This window comes from Rhineura floridana, chromosome 3 (assembly GCF_030035675.1).
Source record: "Rhineura floridana isolate rRhiFlo1 chromosome 3, rRhiFlo1.hap2, whole genome shotgun sequence".
In the NCBI taxonomy this organism is placed as follows: domain Eukaryota; kingdom Metazoa; phylum Chordata; class Lepidosauria; order Squamata; family Rhineuridae; genus Rhineura; species Rhineura floridana.
In genome coordinates, this window is record NC_084482.1 from 121,991,260 (window position 1) to 122,010,867 (window position 19,608).

Genomic DNA, 19,608 nt, shown 5'->3' on the forward strand with positions numbered 1-19,608 from the left:
GGCACTCCATAGCATAATTGTCAGGGGGCCAAAGAGCACTCTCTCAACACTGTTCTCTGGACACAGCCCTGTAGGTAGAATTGGAAACATTTTAAGACACTGTCCCAGATACCCATCCCACAGAGCCAATTCAGGAGGGTACCATGGTCAATGATATCAAACGTCAGAGAGAAGAAGAAGCAAAGTTGTATTCCCCTTGTCTCATTCTTGATAAAGGTCATCCATCATGGTGACCAGGCTAATGACCAGATCTGATCGTAGCTTGGTCTGGATCTAGATTCACTAGTAGGCAAAAAACCTTGCAGTTTAAGAACGTACCTATAGCCCACAGATATTTCTATCAAACTTTAAAAAGCAGGGAAATTGGGCAGCTATAGTGAATGCACCAGGGGAGCAGGAGATCTGACCTCCTCTCTGAGATATCGTACTGCCCTATAAATTTGTAAAAATGCAAACACCATTTGGGTTGGTCTTTCACAATCCAATCCACTTCCTGTGTAGCTTGGAAGAATTTGGTAACATGTACTTTTTGGACAGAAACAAGTCCAAAAGGGCTCTGGGTCCCCCCAGCCTTTTCAGACTTTGAACTCTCTATTCTCTCTGACTGTTTTGTGTATTGCCATGAAAATTGAGCGGGTTGTTAAGCAAGTGTTTCTGAGTTCAGGACTCTATGTTTTGTAAGGTTTTGTTTTGAAATGAGCTTATGGGAAGCATCAGAATGGCATGGGGGTATTTTCAATTTAACATTGCAGAATGTGAAAAATCCACACTGGTTATAGTATACAGCCACTCTCGTGGCTGTATAATAACCTCTGACATCTAAGAATGCCTGTAGTTGCCCTGCCATAACCCTCTCCATCACCTTACCTAAAAGGGGGGAGTCTGTGGCTAGTCGTTAGTTAGTCCAGTCCAACAGATCCAGAGAGCCAGCTTCTTTAAGACGGGTTGCACCACTGCCTCTTTCAAGGCAGCAGGGACCACCCTCTCATGCACTGAAATGTTAACCAGTCAAACCTGCTCTGCTAGATATAACAAGCCAAGAGGGACAGGGATCAAGGGGGCATATGGTCCTGTGTAGAGCTGCCAGTACCTTATCCATATAATCAGGATGATCCCCCAACACATCATAGGAAGGCTATTGCATTGGAAGCTTCAGTTGGGACTGAAACAACAGCTGAAGCAGGGTGTCTTTGAAGTCGTTTTGAGAATAATCTACCCGTTTCATAATTTCTAAAGAGGCAACAAGAAAAGGTGCATCTTAGCAGCATGGAGGTGGTGAATGTAGTGATTCTGAGTAGGAATGAATTGCTTTCATTCATTTCATGATATTTAAATGCATTTGTAGGCCAGTGCCGCTTCCCCTGTAAAAAAAGGCTCTTACAGGGACTTAACATTGAATATTGTTAGACAATTGAGCTCATAAATCTTAGCCACACATTTCTGTTGCAAAGTGGTGTTGGGAGGGTGCAATTTGAAACAAAGAAGTGGTGTGCTGGAAGAGGGTGCTTAACCCTTCCACTTACCATTCTCCCCACACACACACACACACAACTGCAACAGAAGCCTGTCTTACCCCACCAAACACTACAAGTTCCAAAGCAACCCGTAGTGAGCCAGTAGAAGGATGGTGAAGAGGGCTCACTCCTACTCATTAACCTAGGGATGGTGAATTTTTTGGCCTGGCACTCCAGTTCTTTATTATACTCCACCCGTACAAATCAACTTGGACAGGTGGGCGAGATTGCCCATCTGTCAATCATTTGATGCAGTACTGACTTCAGGTGATTGACACCTGTCAAGGTTGGCCCATAGGGTTGGGTGGGGGAAGATAGTTCAAAGGGTTTGCTTAGCCCTGCGCACAAGGCTTCCCACCTGAGATGGGAGATAAATTTGATTTTGTCTGCATGTTAATTAGAAACGACTTACTTCATCCTTCTGAAACACAGCTGTCCTTCGAAATTGGCACTTTAGTGATGCAGTTCCCAAACCAAACAATGTGTACAAAAATGCATATATTAAGGGAAAGTGTACATAGAAATGCATATTTTATTTAAATTATCATACAAAAATACATCAAATAAGGGAAAATTGCTTGCAAATGTGCATATTAGTCAAAACTATAATCACAATTAAGAGAAATTCACACTAAAATGCTAATGAATTTTCATGAGGATTTTTTAAATTGCTGTAGAAATGTGAAGTGATTGAAATTATGCTTGAGATTAAAATTAAAAGATTGAAAAAGTGAGAAATTGAGAGAAACCAAAATTGACAGATTTGTCCACCCTTACTTCCCAGCCAACCAACAACCAGCTGATGCTTTTGGGAAGTAGTGTGCAAAGTGCTTTGCAAGCTCTCCTCTTAGCACTTCCCGAGAGTCAAGCACAGGGCTTGCAAAACACCCAACAATCAGCTGGTGGTTCAGCATTTGGGAAGCGCTGCACAAAGCATTTTGCAAGCCCTGTGCTTAGCACTTCCCAAGTGCTGAGCATAGGGCTTGCCACATGTTTAGTGCAGTGATTCCCAAGTGCCCAACAATCAGCTAGTTGTTGGATGCTTGGGAAGTGCTGTGCAGGGGGTTTTGCATGCCCTGCCACGGCCATTCTGGCCATGCCCTATCCTTACCTGCCCCATATCTGACATCATGTATGACATCAGATGTAGAGCAAGTGGTCGTAGCTTGCCTGACATGGCCTTTCAGGCCAAATTGAGACACGTGGCAGGCCAGATTTAGGCTGCGGGCCAGAGGTTCCTCACCCCTGCTTTAATCCATCCTGTTAGCGACTGATATAAGTAACAAGCAAGCATGGGACAACTCACAGGAAGATCCCTCTAGCAATACACTGTGGTTCAGGTGCTTCATAAGGCAGTACAAGGACAGGACAATGTGGGGTATCTTTGCAGGTCCCAGGCACTCAATCTTCCACATCAGGATTTGGGCTTGAAGGACCAAGGATAAGTGTGGGTGCGTGCAGGGTGAGTTATTGTAAACAAGCACTATTTGTGTCACTGTACAACAACATTACTGAACACGGGGCACATCTGTTCAGGCATCAGCCTGAATTCCAATTTTCTGGCTTTGTGGCTCTTGAGCCAACATGAGATAGCTTTAACACTGATCTCAAACTGGCAGGTTTTTTGATAATTTAATAGCCTTTCATTTTGATAAATCAGATTAAGACTTAACAGTCCAGGCCAAACTCTAATCCCTTTCAAATCTATCCAGAGTTCCTGCCCCAGATCCCACCTGTACCTTTTGACGTTGTACAGCCTCTCTCAGCAAACTCACAGCATCTTCTCCCACACAGCCTGTGGCACTGAAGCCCTTGGTCCATCTCAGCAAGATGCCCTGGGAAACCAAGAAAAATAAGGAATTGTGCAGCAGGTGTGCCTGCAGCTGAACTGCTTTCTCTGCGCATTTGCCCCTCATATGTTAATTAATGAGATCCTTGGATTCTGCTGTAGATTCACTGCAATGGAGAGATGGCAGCTGGGGGCATGCAGACAATGCAGGGACCTGCCTCTGAAAAAGTACAGGCAGCGCTATCAACACTGTGCAGCCCCTTTAGCTTCTGAGTTTTCATCAGGCATTGCACAGCCATTGTCAAGCTTATCTTTGCAACTATAGGGGCTAACAACTTATAAATACCCATTTCTGCTTGCACAGAATTGTAGCATACACACTGCCCTGAATATAGGAGGGAGACTGGAACTAATGGAAAGAGATGCCTAGGTACTGGGATTTTTGTCAACAGTAAAATTCTCAAGAAAATCCCATGAATCAAGCAATTCTCTGAGCTTTCTTTTCAAATTATTTGCCAATGGTATAAAAGCTATGCTATTCTCATCATGTTTGGAGAGTTTCACACCTCTGTCCATCCTGCGGGCTACAAGGTGGTTCAGTCCATTCCTCTCCCTCCCAACTCCCACAAAAAGACATTCCCAGCATCACCACTTGAGCAGTTGATCACTTCCATAGAAGCTCCATACCTTGTCCAGGTTTATTTGATGGCAGGGAAAGGAAAAAGTGAAACCCAGTGGCAGTGTGCGGCCTGCTAAGCTATGCTTGGTATGGAAATCCAAAATGCAGCGAACAATGTGATCAAAGAGCTGCAAGAATGAAAAGGGCATGCTTGTAAAGTCAAGTTTGGAGAAATGACTTCTCTAGCAAAGAGGCTGGTACCATCATTAACAGCATCATCCATCCCCAAGAATTCCAGTGTCACAGCTTTAGGAACTAGCCAGTCTGTAACAGAGGCCAATCCAACCCGATCATATTATCCCCTCTCCTACACTTACCTCTTTTGCATTACTTTGGGCAATTTTTGGTGGAATGCTGTAAATCTCACTGGTCATGTGCACACCACCCTCCTCCTTGCTTCGCACCTGCACCAACAGCACTCGGAAATTAGTTCCGCCCAGATCCAGTGCCAGGAAATCCCCTCTCTCTACAAAAAGTATAGGGACAAGAGCTTGAGTGAAAGAGACTACTCCCTACAATCCAGTACCAGCTTCAAAGTCACAGCAAGTGTCTCTTACCTTAGCCTCTTTGCTTGAGGTCAACATCATTCCAATCATTGTTGGCAACCTCAACAAAAAGGCCCTGGGGAAGCATTCCCTCTAGCATATTGGTCATCACCTGCTGCCTCGGGACCCACTACCACAATAGCAATATTTGGTTTGTTGGTTGGTAAATAAATATTTGGGCTAAAGGTAGGTCCAGGATCTGAAAAGGTTAGTAGTCATGGAAGACGTTTGTGTAGTTATGTTGTACCCTTCTCAGCGAGATGACCAATCAAAGAAAAGACCTGCCCTGAAACAACCTGAAAGTTTTTCTCTGGACCAAACACAACTTCCCTGAGATTAAAAAAAAAAGCCCACCTAAGCACTTCAAAGCACTTCCCTCCCTAGATATGGGGTCCATGTTTCTCACCACTGCCATCAGGCAAATTGCGGACATAAGTGGGCAACATGCGGACACTGGCTGAGCTGTGTGTCTCCTTTGACAGACCCTTCTCCATTTCCTGTCTCATCATGGTCCGCAGTCTTTCAAGGTCCAACACAGAAAGTCGGAAAGGTGCCAGGACCTGGGCAACTACTTCATGCTGGTTTCTAAGCCTCACTGCTGCAGCTGTCACCTTGGCAGCCCCAAGAACACAGCCCTCCTCTGACGTGACAAAGGTGACGGTACATTCAGGAGCCAGTGACTTCAACGTCTCTTGCAGTATCTCACCATACCTGGAGAGACAGGAAATGTCAGAGACACCGAAAAAGAATGACTGGAACAGGAAGTAACCTGTAGCATTAGTCAAGTGCCTTTCCTGACTTGTCCCTCTGCCTAGGGTTGGAACAGCTCCAAAAGGAATAAAACATTTGCTGGATAAATAAGTCTTTGGACCTGTTTACATTATCCAAATATTAAAACGATAGTGGAAACCCCTGAAATTATTGCTTCTTACCTTTGATTGTGTAATAGACCCTCTAGCCTGGGAAACCCCAGTAACCCAGGAAATTGACCAGAGCTGGGAGATTCAGACAAATGGATGGATCCATTTGTCTAATTGATTTATGTGCCTTATTATCCCAGAAGGAGTTGTACAGTAAAATAAAAAGTTAGATATGTCTACTAAATTGATAGTAAGGATGAATAGCTATATTGACTTAATGGTTTTCTAGGTTGAAGGGAGAAATTTGGATATCTAAGCCACTGGAAGAAGGGTTTTCTTAGTCAATGATTCCAATCCAGGAGAAAGCTTGCTCCAGTAATCTGTTCATGAAAGGAAGTCAAGGAAACTGTTATTGTTGGTCCAGTGACCCAATGGATAGTGGGATTGGTGGGTCCTTTACTTTAATCTAAATCAGTAGTCACCAACATGTCATTCTCCAGATGTAGCTGGGCTGTAACTCCCATAACTCCTATCTGGGCTGTAACACCCATCATTCCTGACCATTGGCCATGCTGTATTGAGAGTTACAGTCCAACAATATCTGAAGGGCAACATATTGGCTACTCATGAGATAAATAAATATTCCTTTGCCCAATACAATTCCTTACTGTGCCCGGCTCTTGTACAAGTCTCCATCCACAGCCACAAAGATCTTCATCTCTGACAGCCCTTGAGCAACACGGATATGAGTAAGGACACCAGCCAGTCCAGCAGCACAGAGATTGGCGGAACGGACATATATCGCTTGGCATATTTGCTGCACGTGGAAACAGTCTTGGTTGCTTGCCACCATTCCCAAGTGAAAAAGGAAGTTCTTGGTTTTTGCCAGGCCCACCTTTTCACTGCAGTTAAAACACACATGAGTTAAAATGGGGTGGGGGCAGTGGCAAGAGGCACGAGGAAGACTCTGAACTGGTCAATTGTGTATTGATCTCTACAAATAATAATACTGACTCTAAATGGAAATCATTGGACCTTCCATCTATAATGGACTGGCATAAGTGTGTGTGTGTGTGTGTGTATGTGTACAGTTGTTCTTCTGCCTAAGCTGACTCCTTAGAGAAAGACATAAGTATGTCAGAAAATGGCATGAAAATATTTACACCTCACTGGAACTTAAGGGTTTTTGTAAAGTTTTGTTCCTTGATTATGCTTTGTATGACTTCTTCTTTTGTCTGAACTGCTTTTGGGGCCCTTCTTAAGGCCCCAAAGCAGTATAAACATGTTTTTTTAAATAAATGAAAGAAATCATAATGTTATGCGAAGGACTGTAGCTCAATAGTACAGCGCTTGCTTTGCATGCAGAAGGTCCCAGGTTCAGTCCCTGGAATATCTAGGAAGGACAGGGAAAGACTACTGTCTGAACCCTGGAGATTCACTGCCAGTCAATGTGGACAATATAGAGCTAGGTGGACCAGTGGTCTAACCCAGTATGAGGCAGCATCCTAATGACCCTGAATAGAGTTCATTTAGCTTACAAAGGTGAAAGAAAGGTATAACATTCAGACCTAAGGGAGCAGAGTTAAAAACCTTAGATTATATATTAAAACCTATTGAAAGCCATGTGGAATAACAATGTTTTGTCTATCCACCTAAACACATCAGGGATGAAGCAAGTCCCACCTCCTTCGGGTGGGAGTTCCACACCCGGGATGCTGCTTGGACATGAAGCTTTCTCTAATCATTTTTATTTGTAACCTTTGTTCATCTATAGCAAGTTAAAAACTAGAGTGTGCTGGGGGGGGCAGATATGGGACCACACCACTGAAGGCACATACTATAGAGAACATACACATATATTGGCTTCAGCTTCCCAATCTCTGTAATCGGTCTGCACTTCATGAGATACTTAGGCCACATTCTCACTACCTATTTATTCCACTATTATTTCACTTTATGCAGCCATGGTTACCCCAAAGAATCCTGGGAAGTGTAGTTTGTGAAGGATGCTGAGAACTATTAGGAGACTCCTGTTCCCCTGACAGAGCTCCAGCTGTCAGAGTGGTTTGACAGTCACCCCCTCTTCCCAGAGAATTCTGGGAATTGGAGCTCTGTGAGGGAAATAATGGTCTTCTAACAACTCTCAGCATCTTTCACAAACTGCACTTCTCATGATTCTTTGAGGGAAGCTATGACTGTTTAAAGTGGAATAATAGTGGAATAAATGTATGGTGTGAATGTGGCGTTACTTATTCATGTGAAATCTCATGCAGTGCAATCTACCTAGAATCAACATTACGTGGACTGTCGAGAGTAAAAACAAAAAACACCCAGGAACATCAGGAGCTTCTCTAAAACTGCAAAATTTGTTACTGGGACACTTCACAAATTAACTATGCACTACATGGAGAGGGGGGAACTGGCTAATTTTAAATGTGCATATGTGCTGCCATTTACTAGTAGAATAATATGCAAAAGTCAAAAGTTGCTCCCTGTTCGCCTTAATCGGTTCATTCATACCTTTATATACTTCAGTCACATCCCTTCTAAGCTGCCGTTTTCGAAAGCCCTAGATATCTTAACTTCAGATAAGGTGTTCCACATTTCTTTCTATTTTAGTTGCATTTTTTGTCAATCTTTTTTGAGATAGCTTCTCCTCTTTTGAGATGGCTTTACTAGGACAGTGTGACCAAGTCAATAATTTATATAGGAGCAGTGATATTTGTCATAACATTTTCTAACCCTTTCCTAATAATCTCCCAAACCCTGCCTTCTGGAGACAACTGCAGTGCATTGACCTGAGGTTTTAGGAGTTATCTCCAACAACTCAAAGTGACAGTGGGTAGCTTCCAACCCAACAACGGTTTCCCACAATGTGCATCATTTTATACTTACTAGTATTGAATGTCTCCTATCACTGTGGTCCTATGCAGATATAGATTTGACAATCTACACAGCCAGCCCTGCTCTGCTGACTGCTGCATCACTCTCCTCCTCCCTCCTTTCCTGACTCAGAGGAAAGTTTGAGGTGTCGCTTTCCATCACCTGCGAGAGAGATGCCGCCTGCCCCACCCCTTGTGATTAAAAAGCTGGACGTTTTACAGACTCTAGCTGGAAACTCTGTTAGACACCTGAGTGCAGCAGTTGGGACCACCAGCAGAGCAGGTAAATTTGACCATCTATACAGCCAGTCCTGCTCTGTTCACTGCTGTATCGCTCTGCTCTTTCCTCCTTTCCTTACTCAGAGGAAAGTTTGAGGTGCCGCTTTTCATCACCTGCAAGAGAGACTGATCCACCCCTTGTAGTTAAAGAGATGGGCATTTTACAGACTCCAACTGGAGCGAGGCTCTGGGGGGGGTCAAAGGATACACATTTCATATACAAAAGTGCTTTCAATGTAGGCGCAAGTGTGACAGCCATCTGTATATCTCAAAGAACTATACCTTGATTTTACCATTTTCCTCTCTATGGAAAGTAGTATCATATAGAAAATGGATAACCTTGATGAACCCATAGACATCTTTACTGAACTATATGAAATAATTTAGCTTCACTGAAGGTTACACACTGTTTTTCAAGTGATCAATACATCTTAATTGTATTGTTTGTCTCTTTATCTGTGTGAAAATTAGTTCCTTATGCTTTTTCTCCAGCTTTTACTTTTTAAAGCTACTTATCTTCAAAAAGGAGATGATTTTCAATGATGATGATCACTATGGAACTGCTCAAGTACACCATGCTTTTAAAATACTTTTTTAAACCTCATCCTTTGTACAATTTGTCACTGTAATAAGTACACACGTAATATGTCATGTATGCAAGATACCCACCCCCACATTGCATAGTGGTAGAGATGTTTGTGTGTGTGCCTGTATAGATTGCCATGTTCTGCACAGAAAGTGACAGACTCAGGTTGTGGAGGGAAGGGGGAAGGGAGGAAGATCTGGGAAAAGAGAGCAGCAAAGAGGAAGAGAAAATCATCAGGACCCGGAGACAGCAGGGAAGTGAGATGGAGCAGAATGTGCAAGTTAAATGGCAGGCTATGTGGAAAAGGAAGAGTCAAGGGAAATCATGGGAATGTTTCTATTGGCACTGAATAACAGTATTAAATGATGGTGCTGGTGATGTCACATTTATGCTCCTCTTCTCTGCCTTGTCACACCTTTGGCATTCCCTCCTCCCACTTGATGAGAAATATATTTTGTGAATTGCCCTTAAATATTCATTTCTTTGAAGTCTTCTATCAGGTTATCTTATTTGAATAGATATTGCAGTGTATCTCTGTGCTATCCTAGGAAGTATTCAAATGTGCAAGTACTCATTCATTCACCTGCTTCAATGTCTCTTTATGAGCTACAGATGAAATTAATTTGGAAGGCTCGTTCCTCTTGGCTGTTTTGTCTAGGGCTAGTCTAACTAGGCACACCAAGCTACCGCTGAGGATGCAAGGATGATCAGGTATCCCAAGAATAGCTTGAGGGACTCACTTACTCTATGATCTCCACAACATCTTGGAGCTGCAGCTTTCCCTTGGTCAGTAGAGTGGGAGTCAGGACCCCACTGAAGAGCTCACCTTTCTCAGCCATAGTAGCCAGAACAACTCGGATAGTATCACACAGATAAAAGCTACTGACCATCTTCTCAAACCTGGCAGTAAGAAGAAAGAAAATCAGTGCAGAAAGAGAAGGAATTGGAGTGAAAGCAGTGAACATCCCTCCTGGGTAGCTGGCAGGTAACTGTGTTCAGTCTGTCTCACATATATGAGAAGCCTTGGCCATTTCTTACACCACCTGCTGCTACAAAAGACAAGGCAACAAGTTATCATAGGCAGCTTGTTCACAGACTATCAGTTCATTGAGCAGTCATCCTGAATGCAGTTTGCAGAAAGGTTATACGATTGCATTCATTCTGATTTGTCTGCGGTGAGAATATATGATACTGCATCAAGTATTGTTATTCCACACTTTCCAGTGCATATTGTTGTTGTTGTTGTTGTTTGTTGTTGTTATTTCTTACCCGCCTTCACCATGAGGATCCCAGGGTGGGTTACAACAATTTAAAAATGCAATATTAAAATCAGTTAAAACAAATTACAGTCAACAGGTGAGTCCTGAAATATATATCTCAGGTACATAATGAGGTGTACATAATGAAACCACATAATGAAGATGCAGAGGTACCTCTGTGGGGAGGGAATCCATAGCTTAGGGATGCTACACAGAATGCCCTCTACTGGGTCACACACACCCCAAAACTTCTGGGGGCTGTGCAGCTACTGAGAGAGCCCCCTCTGCCAGTCTTAACACCCAAGAGGCTCTGTAGGAATTTGGAAGGAGAGAGTCTTTCAGATATTTGGGGCCTAAGTCATGCAGGTCTTTAAACAGTAATGTGAGGGCCTTGAATTGGATCCAGAAACAAACTTGCAACCAGTGCAGTAGCTTTAAAACAGGGGTTATGTGAGTTCTGGCTACAGCATTTTGGACCTCCTGCAGTTTCTGAGTCATCTTCTAGGGCAGCCCCACATAGAGTGTCTTTTCTATCACTTTCCTTACTGCAAAAAGTTTTTGTTTTGTTTTTGGGAGTGGGTTTCTTGGACAAGATTGCCAAATCTACTTGAATGTGCATCTGAATTTGCTGGTATGTGAGTGAACACTACCCATTAAATAGTGACAGTCTAGAAGTGCCCATATGCTCTCACCACATACTAACAATCCAGTGCAAGTATGTGGAGTTTCCAGTGGTTTGCACAGGAACCTGGGACCAGCTACACCTTTGTAATTTTACACTCTAGTTCCAGGGCTATTTTCTGTATTTGTGCAGAATCAGAAATCCTGAAAATAGCAAAGCTGTGATAACTATTAAAAATATGACAATTTTACATGTTTGAAAATACAGAACTAGAACTAGCTACGCACTCAGTACTGATTAATATTCTGCTTTACTTCACACTCGTAGGCAAGTCACATTGGTATTTGCAGTACTAAGTATTGTTCAAACAGTCAGTGTCATGTGGTGGACACATGCTGGAGATTGAAAGTGTTGGCCAGTTATAGTTTCCCATCGGATGTCCACTATGTATCCCCAAATGTTTGGGACAGGCACACCTCCCCATTATACTTTATAGAGTTTACCTCTGAAAACATCCACACACATGCAGCAAATATATTTTCCGAGTTAAGAAACTCTGGCTATGGTCTCAACTAGAAGTTAGAAGGCAGAGCTTCTTTCTCCAGCACAATTCCTTCTCTCTTCCTGTTCCCCAACCCTATTTTCCTGTCTACCTCTTCCCTTTCTCCAGAATTTTGTCAAAATACAAATATTCCTTTCAGAATGGGTTATGCATATAAAGTAGACAGATGGTAACTCAACAATTGCAAACACAGATCTGGAGTTCCATTATATAGAAACTGTATTTTTGGGGCACAAAGTATGCATAACCCTGATTATTCAACTGGATCTCGTTTACCAATAACTGATTACTCCTTTTCTTTTCCTGTTATATAATCTGGCTTCTAGAAGTAGGTACATTTGTAGGGCAAAGTACATTAGCATCAAACAGGCCAGTGCTTCATAGCCTGTGCCTCATAGCCTGTGCCTAGGGATACAAGGAGACTGTGACTTCCCTCTCATCCCGTGCTGTCACAATTGGCACTGTTTTCATTCCGCTACAGTTTGGCTTCTGCTAAAACTTACGTTATTCGTCTCACTATCTGCTATGGCAGAAATTAACTTAATTAATTACATAATTAACTTCAACGCATTTCAGTGGAAGGAAAACACCAAAAACAATGCAGAAAATAGTGTGAATATTTGTGTAACATAAATGGAATAAAAAAACCAATGATTTCTGTTTCTGACCTTGGGTGAACATGTGAATTGTGGCCATTTCCACTCCCATTTCTGCTTCTAGTAGAATTCTCCAACATTTCTACCTGCACCAAAATGCCCCTCTCACTCTCTTTACCCACCTGCATCTGCCTTGGTCCATGGACTGTTTATCCATTAGCAGGTCATACTCTGTCATTGCATCTGTCAACTCGCCAGCATTCCCCAAACTGCCCCATTCTGTGCTGATACACATGCATCCCTGCTTTTGCTCCAAGCCTGCCATGTGCTGTGTCTCCTCCACGTAACAGCAGTTAGTGCCAGCATCTGCCATATGCAGGAAGACAGAGTGCAGGGAAAGAAGCTCAAAACAGAGGAAACAGCCATTTTAATAAACCCTCTGACCGCAAGACAATGAGGAATGAAATATGATGCCTATTAGCAACTGTCATGCAGTATAAGATACAGAGTTCATCTATATGGCAGTATCCTATCTCATACAATGACTAGGACCTGCCATTTTAATGAAATGCAACATCTTACTGGTAGGTGGGTATAGAATCCACCTTCCTAATTCCTACGCTGTGTACACATGACATTTACACTAGAATCCACGGAGACTGAGTTCTGTTTTTTCCCACCTAGTCCACACATAATCTAGTCCTATTGCATATGTTTGCCCCTGAAAAGTGCTTCTTGACAAACTGGTTTCATTCACAAAATAAAAGCTCACAGTAGATTGATTCTGCATTACCCGGCAGTGTGTCCATTTGAAAACAAATGCAGGCAGTCCCAGGAATGGGGGATGTATCGGCACCTGGTCAATGGTACTATGGATAAACATATACCAAGATCGCAAGGGGAGGTTTTTCAAATGCATAATCTAGTCAAGGGTAAGTTTTCAAACACATATTAAGTAACCACACCCACCCATCTGGATGGTTGGATCTGCAATCAATCTAGACTGAAAGCAGCATATTGAGTATGAGCATGAATAATTTCACATTGAGAAAAGCGACATTTCTGTGCTATAAACGGGTAAGTTTATATACAGCCTCTACAGCTAGGAAATTGGCTTCTAGTCCTATAATATGACTACACCTAATACTCTGCATAGATTCTTCCAATTTGACAAAAATAGCCAGCTTCCTGGCAAATCCCCTCCACCCACACCTAATATCAGGCATTGCTAACATGCACTCAGCTTCACACAAGGTTTTGCTTACCTATTATTAGCCCAACCTCACATTGCTCTTCTTCAGAATGGCAGCTCAACATGGTTGCCACTGCGTCATTTATTACAGCAAGGACCTCAACTTGGTAGTTCTAGAGAGAAAAGATCAAAGTGACTCTCTCTTGCTCTCTCACCACACACAGAAGCACACACACACATACTTGCTTCAGTCACAGCTGACCCAGCCACTGTCCTCACCTTGCAATGCTGGTTAAGAGCTGCTTGAAGTAATTGTGACACATCACGCCCCTCCACACCTGGCCACCGGCAGTCCTTTGACCATTTGATCAACTTACACTAAGGGAAGACAGGAAGGCCATTAAGAAACTTCAACACCCACTATGAAACCAAGCCCTGCTTCCTACAAGCACTCCGTACCTTGCTTTCAAAGAATTAGAGCACTATGATTCATGGGGTTATTTATGAAATCTTGTCCTGTGATCTTGGACTATGAAGAGAGAGGCCAAGATTCAAGTATATATGACCTTTCCTCAAATCTGTCTTACTGTTGGCAACTTTTGCAGCCCACGCTGTACATATATGGGCACTTCCAGACTACCTGTTTATTGAGCATTCATCCTGATTTCTTTGCAGAGGTTACCCAACACTGCATTAAAGCAACTTTAGTGCATTTCCCCATCACTCTCCTTATTGCAAAAAGTCTGAAGCAGGTATTTTGTGCAAGATCTCCCAATAAATGTGATGGTATGTCATTGAATCCCACTCAAAAACAGCAACAGTCCAGAAGCACCCTCCAGCTACACTTGGAGTTACTACCTGCCCCCACTTCATCCCTCCCAGTAAACCAATCAGTTCTGCTGCAATCAAGTCTGTCTTACAACACAAACTTATATATATCTACTCAGAAGTCCCAGATAGTTAAGTGGGGTATACTCTGAGGTATAGATAGAAGGATATGTTAATTTCAATTCTCTCAGTTTCTCATTTTCCCAATCCTCAATTTGGTTCACCACCTTTCTATAGCAGTTTATGTTTTAATCTTTATGAAAATTCACTAGCATTTCAGTGCAGATTTCTCCTAATAAGCACTTTTTTGTATGCAGTTTTCACTACTATACACATTTTACAAGCAACTTCCCTCATATAATGCATTTCTATGTCATTCTCACTAATATATTCATTTTTATGCACAATTTCCCCTAATACAGGCATTTTTGTAAACACTGTTTGGTTGAAGAACTGCATCGCAAACCTTAGATAAGTGCAAATTCCCAACGGTACCTGTATTTCAGCTTGCGTATTGTTTCGAGAAGTAAGAATCTGATAGATTAGCCTTTAAATGTGAACAGAATCAAAATGCTCCTCCATCCCTGCTCCCAGGTAAGTGAGTATATGATTGCAGTTTTAATGTATCATTTGGATTTCTTTCCTATTTCCAGTCTCCCATACAGGCTGCTGCTGGGCCAACAAAGTATTCACCTGGTTTATTGTGACATGTTCGCAACGGAAGGGAAAACAGAAGCCCAGCGGGTAATATTTTACGCTGATGTCAAGTCCACCCAAAAACATGGCTACACATTGTGCCAAGAATTCAAAAAGCTGCAAAAGAAAACAGGATGTTATGAGTACACTCTGCTCACCTCAGGGCATGGTGCCAAAAAATGATGGCAGCAATTGTCTGCTACCAATGTAGAACCAGAAATTTCACCAGTAGTGAGATCTCACTAAATCACCCAGCATGCTTTTTTTTAAATCAACCTCCACCACTACTGTTGTTTTTGTTATTGTTATTTTCTTAAAACCCAACTGTACATAAGATAAAAAGAAAAGAAAATGGCTCTCATCATCATCATACTTAAGTGATATCACTGGAAACGGAACTTAAGAGTAGCACCAAACTAAGTCCAGCTAGATGGACCAAGAGTCTGACTCACTATAGGCCACTATATGTGATAGAATCTTCCAGGGTGAGTAGTTTGCAGCAGTCCTGGGGAGCTCAAATCCAATCTAAGAATATATGTAAGGGGTATTTAAATGTTAACACTTTCTCCCCTGTCATTTCCCCAGTCTATATCTCTCACACACAGATGCTATTTGTGCTGCAGGGAAAAATACATTTTCCCTTGGGGACAAACAGTTGCCTGGGTGGAGGATATAAATCAGGGGGGGGATGTATAGGGGATGCTGCCCATTCCCATAATCACGGTCACAATCTGATTTGGCAGGGGTTCTGTGGCTACTTTTAACTTTAAAATGCAGGAGACCTTGGTAACTGCCAAGGTTAGGGAAAACGCATGGAAAACTAATAAGGAAAAGGAAGGAAAATGTAGAGCAGGGAAAATGAGTAACAAAGAGCAAGGAAATTGCCAGGAAAATAAATAAGGAAGGGGGGGGCACAGTAGGTGAGAGGAATCTGATTAGCAGTACAATCCTATACATGTTTGCTATAATTCTCTCACAGTGTTTAGTGGGATTGACTCCAGTGTAGTAAGTGTGTATAGGATAGTGGTTGAAGTGTGCCTGAATTAAGAAGTCAATTTTAAGGAGCCAAACAGCTGGTAGGATGTAGGGGAGAATGGTGCATTCAGCCCATGGGGGAGCGGGGGTTTCAGAAGAGAAGTGTACCAAAAGAGTAAAGAGGTCACAGAGCGGCAGAGTGAGATGGAAGAGTAGCTAAATGGGGAGCATGAAAACATTTGAAAATCAATAGAATAATTTAAAATAGAATATAAGAGAAAAGAGGAAGCTAGCAAAGAGAGCAGTACAAGCCCCCTCCAGGCATCCTTTTTTGTGCATTCATGATGATTTGTGCTCATTATGGTAACGGGGCAATTAAACACAGTGTCACTTTCAATACGGTGTGTGCCTGTAAATAGCTGGGGATGGACATGCTGCTTTGTCTCCAATCAGGGTATGTCCCACAGCTTTCTGCTGTCAACCTGTCACTCTTCATACCATACATGTTCCAGGTTTGTTTGTGATTCTCCTGCTTTCATGGCACTATAGCTCAAGGGTGCCCCTCAGATGTCACTAATGCAGTAACATTGGGGAAGCATCACAGAACAATTAATAAAGCAGAATGGTGTGTGGGCAGTCCAGTATAAATCCACGACTAAGGCAATTTTATGGCATCAGTGACATGCTGCAAAATTCCCCTGCCTCCCAAAAACCCAAACACACAAGTCTGGAGGGGTCCATAATAACAAGTTGAATAGATTAAGCAAGCTGAAGAACTCAAGACAGATTATACCTGCTCCCCACTGCCATTGATAATCTTCTCAGTAATTGCAAAGTTCCTTTTCTTAATCACCATTGACTCCTCACGGTCACTGGACAGTTGCAAGAGCAAGACCTTCACCTGAGTATGCTTCATTTCTAGACCCAAAAAATCCCCTTGCTCTGCAAAACAGATGTGAACACTAAGGTATATAGTGATCAAGACTTCCCATGTCTCACTTGTTCCTATGGTTGCCACATAACTTATTTTTAAATTGCTAGACTGGATGGGAGCTAGAGCTGGGAGCTGGGGGGGAGGTTGCCTGCCTCCAGATTTTTTGTTTGCTTAGCCCAGCTTTGCTGCTAATCAATGGACAGTTTTAAATTAGAATATATATTATTATATATACAATAAGCAATGATAGATTATTTTCCATGTGGGAGAGAAAGCAACGCTACTCACTGTTCAGGGTTTTAATGGCACATGATAAATGACAGAAAATGCAGTAGGTCTATGATAATTAGCTTAGGTTCATCATCGTAATATTTTTAAAGTTACTAGGTGCTATACAATAATACTAATTAAGAATCACTGGGCCCTGTCCACAGGTTTAAAGTTTAAACCATTATAAAATTGGGTCACAGATGAGAGAGCTTACCATAGTCAGAATTTTGCTTTCTTAAATCTGTTGAAGTGTACTAGCCTGTTGACTAGTCTGTTGAAGTTGGGGGGGGGAATGTTTCAACCCTGCTGTTAAAGCAAAGGCATGAACTGTCACTGCATATTATTATTATTATTATTATTATTATTATTATTATTATTATTATTATTATTATTCCTGCACTTCCTCCCATAAGAGACCAGGGCAGCATGCACATAAGTGTCACATTGGGTTGGTAGCTACATTTATAGTGTAGAGTGCATCTATGTGCTTTCAATGATTTGCACAGTGAATGCATTTGTGAAGGGACTGCTTCAGCAGTGGAAGTCTGCCCCTTAACAAGTAGGGCCGTAGCTTAATAGAACAACTGCTTTGCATGCAGAAGGTCCCAGGTTCATTCCACAGCATCTCCAGGTAGGGCTGGGAAAGACTGTGTCTGAAACCCTGGGCAGCTGTTGCCCGTCAGCGTCCTGAGCTGGATGGATAACTATGTCTGACTCAGCATAAGGCAGCATATGCCATTGAAAACAATGGAGAGTCTGAGCAAAGCTTTGGAAAGAGTGGATCTGAGGTCAATCAAAGCAGAGCTATGTAAGTTGTATTCCACTTCTGGTAGGTCCTGCCATCTTAAGCAATGTGCCTTGTTGTCCTGAGCCCTTTTCTCAGCCAAAGTAGATGCAATGTCAACCAAGCAGAATGAAAACCACAAAAAACAAGCAAGCCTGGCCTGGTCCTTTGTCCTTAACAACAGCTTTATCTGCAGAAATCAGCAAGGAAGCTTTTCACAGCATGGAGATAAATATTATTCTCCTGCTAATGTCCGCACAGCAAGCTGATATTAAAAATACAGCTACAGAGGCAGTTTGAAATCCCAGCAGAAATGTGTGCAAGCTGTAAAGGAGTCTCTAGACCATTGGTCTTCAATTTGTGGGTCGGAAGGGATCCACCAGTACCATATTGTGGCCTAATCCAAGGAGGGTTGCAACAGCAACCCTTGACTACCATGCAACTATCTGGTAAAAAAAAAATTAAGAAATGGGCCCTCAAATGCACGTTTGGGGTAAAGATAGGTCTCCAGTCTGAAAGGTTGAAGACTACTGGTCTAGGCAACAGTTAAGGCCAACTGAGGTGAACGAAGCACACTTACCAGTGCCATCAGTCAAGGCACAAACATATGAAGACAGCATGGGTAAAGGGAGGGCATCTTTAACCTTCTGCTTTAGGCCCTGCTCCATGGCAGATAATACAGCATTCCTCACATGCAGAAGCTGCTCCTTGGCTAGGTAAAAAGGCTGTACATGTTTCTGGATCTGCTCAGGAACAGAAGAAAGTTTAGAGGATTCACGGTGGGGAATAAGTTTGCGGGTTTCCCTGATCTCTGGGACTCCAGATAAGTCCTCCCTGAACATGGCCCCAAATGAACTAGCAGCAAGACTTGTCTTTGGCTTGGGAACAAGATGAGTTTCCCTGGAGCTTCGTGGTGAAGATGTATGTGACATGGTAAAGGCCAAAAAAGAAGAACTGGCAGCACTGGCCTCCTGCGTGGGAACATAGAAAGAGTCCCTTGACACTTGGCCAAACTTATTCGTCTCAAAAGAATCTAGGGGCCCAGGCCCTGACTTGTTAAGAGCAAAGAAGGTGTTGGAGCCTGCACTTGTTTTCGATGAAGTATTTATCACAAGGGAAATCCTGCGAGCGTTCTCAGAAGATGGGCTGGAATCTGATGTGGTATTTAGCAAAAAGGAAACTCTGGAACCGCCCCTGGTAGCTGGATTAAAACCCGACATGGTTTCTGGCACACCGGAACCAGAAGCAGCTGCCCCTGCCTTGAGACAAGAGTCTCTGCGAGTTGTGCCTTGGCCTTGGTCCTCCGACATGGCATCAACCACAAAAGCCCTTGTCTGTCACAAGTGATCAAGCAACAACAAGCATGAGAGGAGAGTGGGGGTTGAGGCAGGCTGGTGTGCAGGGCTGGAAGTCAATTTGAATTTGGGACAGGGCTCAAAGTGGGCTGAATGTGAGTGGAACCGTTCTGAAGCTGCGTGGGCAAGGCATGAGAAATAACAAGGGTTAATGCTGTGAGGGGTTAGTAGGGACAAGTTGGAAGTGGGGAACAAGGTGAGGTGTAGGAGCAAGAGGAAAAAGTAAGCACCAGGAGGAGGGAAAAAGGGAAGACAGGATGGACAGCAGAGGGAGAGAAGAAAGGAAAGAGAGAGAGAAGAGAAGACTGGGGGAGGGGCAAAGAACTACTTAGGCCAGAAGGCAGTTGGAAGAGCCCTCCAATGAGCATAGAATGGAAAGTGGCGGGGGGGGGGAGTAGAAC

General features: G+C 42.9%; 1 protein-coding gene across 1 annotated transcript in view; it reads right to left on the minus strand.

The window, feature by feature from the left end:
* The window catches only part of HK3 (hexokinase 3), a 28,857-nt gene extending 9,695 nt beyond the window's left edge, over nt 1-19,162 (minus strand). Inside the window, exons 1-12 of the mRNA XM_061613409.1 lie at nt 18,433-19,162; nt 16,658-16,806; nt 14,887-15,006; nt 13,645-13,743; nt 13,439-13,538; nt 12,356-12,539; nt 9,879-10,034; nt 6,056-6,289; nt 4,934-5,238; nt 4,300-4,448; nt 3,991-4,110; nt 3,254-3,349 (exon numbers count right to left, since the gene is read on the minus strand). Of these exons, the coding sequence (XP_061469393.1) occupies nt 3,254-3,349; nt 3,991-4,110; nt 4,300-4,448; nt 4,934-5,238; nt 6,056-6,289; nt 9,879-10,034; nt 12,356-12,539; nt 13,439-13,538; nt 13,645-13,743; nt 14,887-15,006; nt 16,658-16,806; nt 18,433-19,162 (2,442 nt within the window). The remainder of the gene's footprint in view (nt 1-3,253; nt 3,350-3,990; nt 4,111-4,299; nt 4,449-4,933; nt 5,239-6,055; nt 6,290-9,878; nt 10,035-12,355; nt 12,540-13,438; nt 13,539-13,644; nt 13,744-14,886; nt 15,007-16,657; nt 16,807-18,432) is intronic.
* Nucleotides 19,163-19,608: the final 446 nt, after the last annotated feature.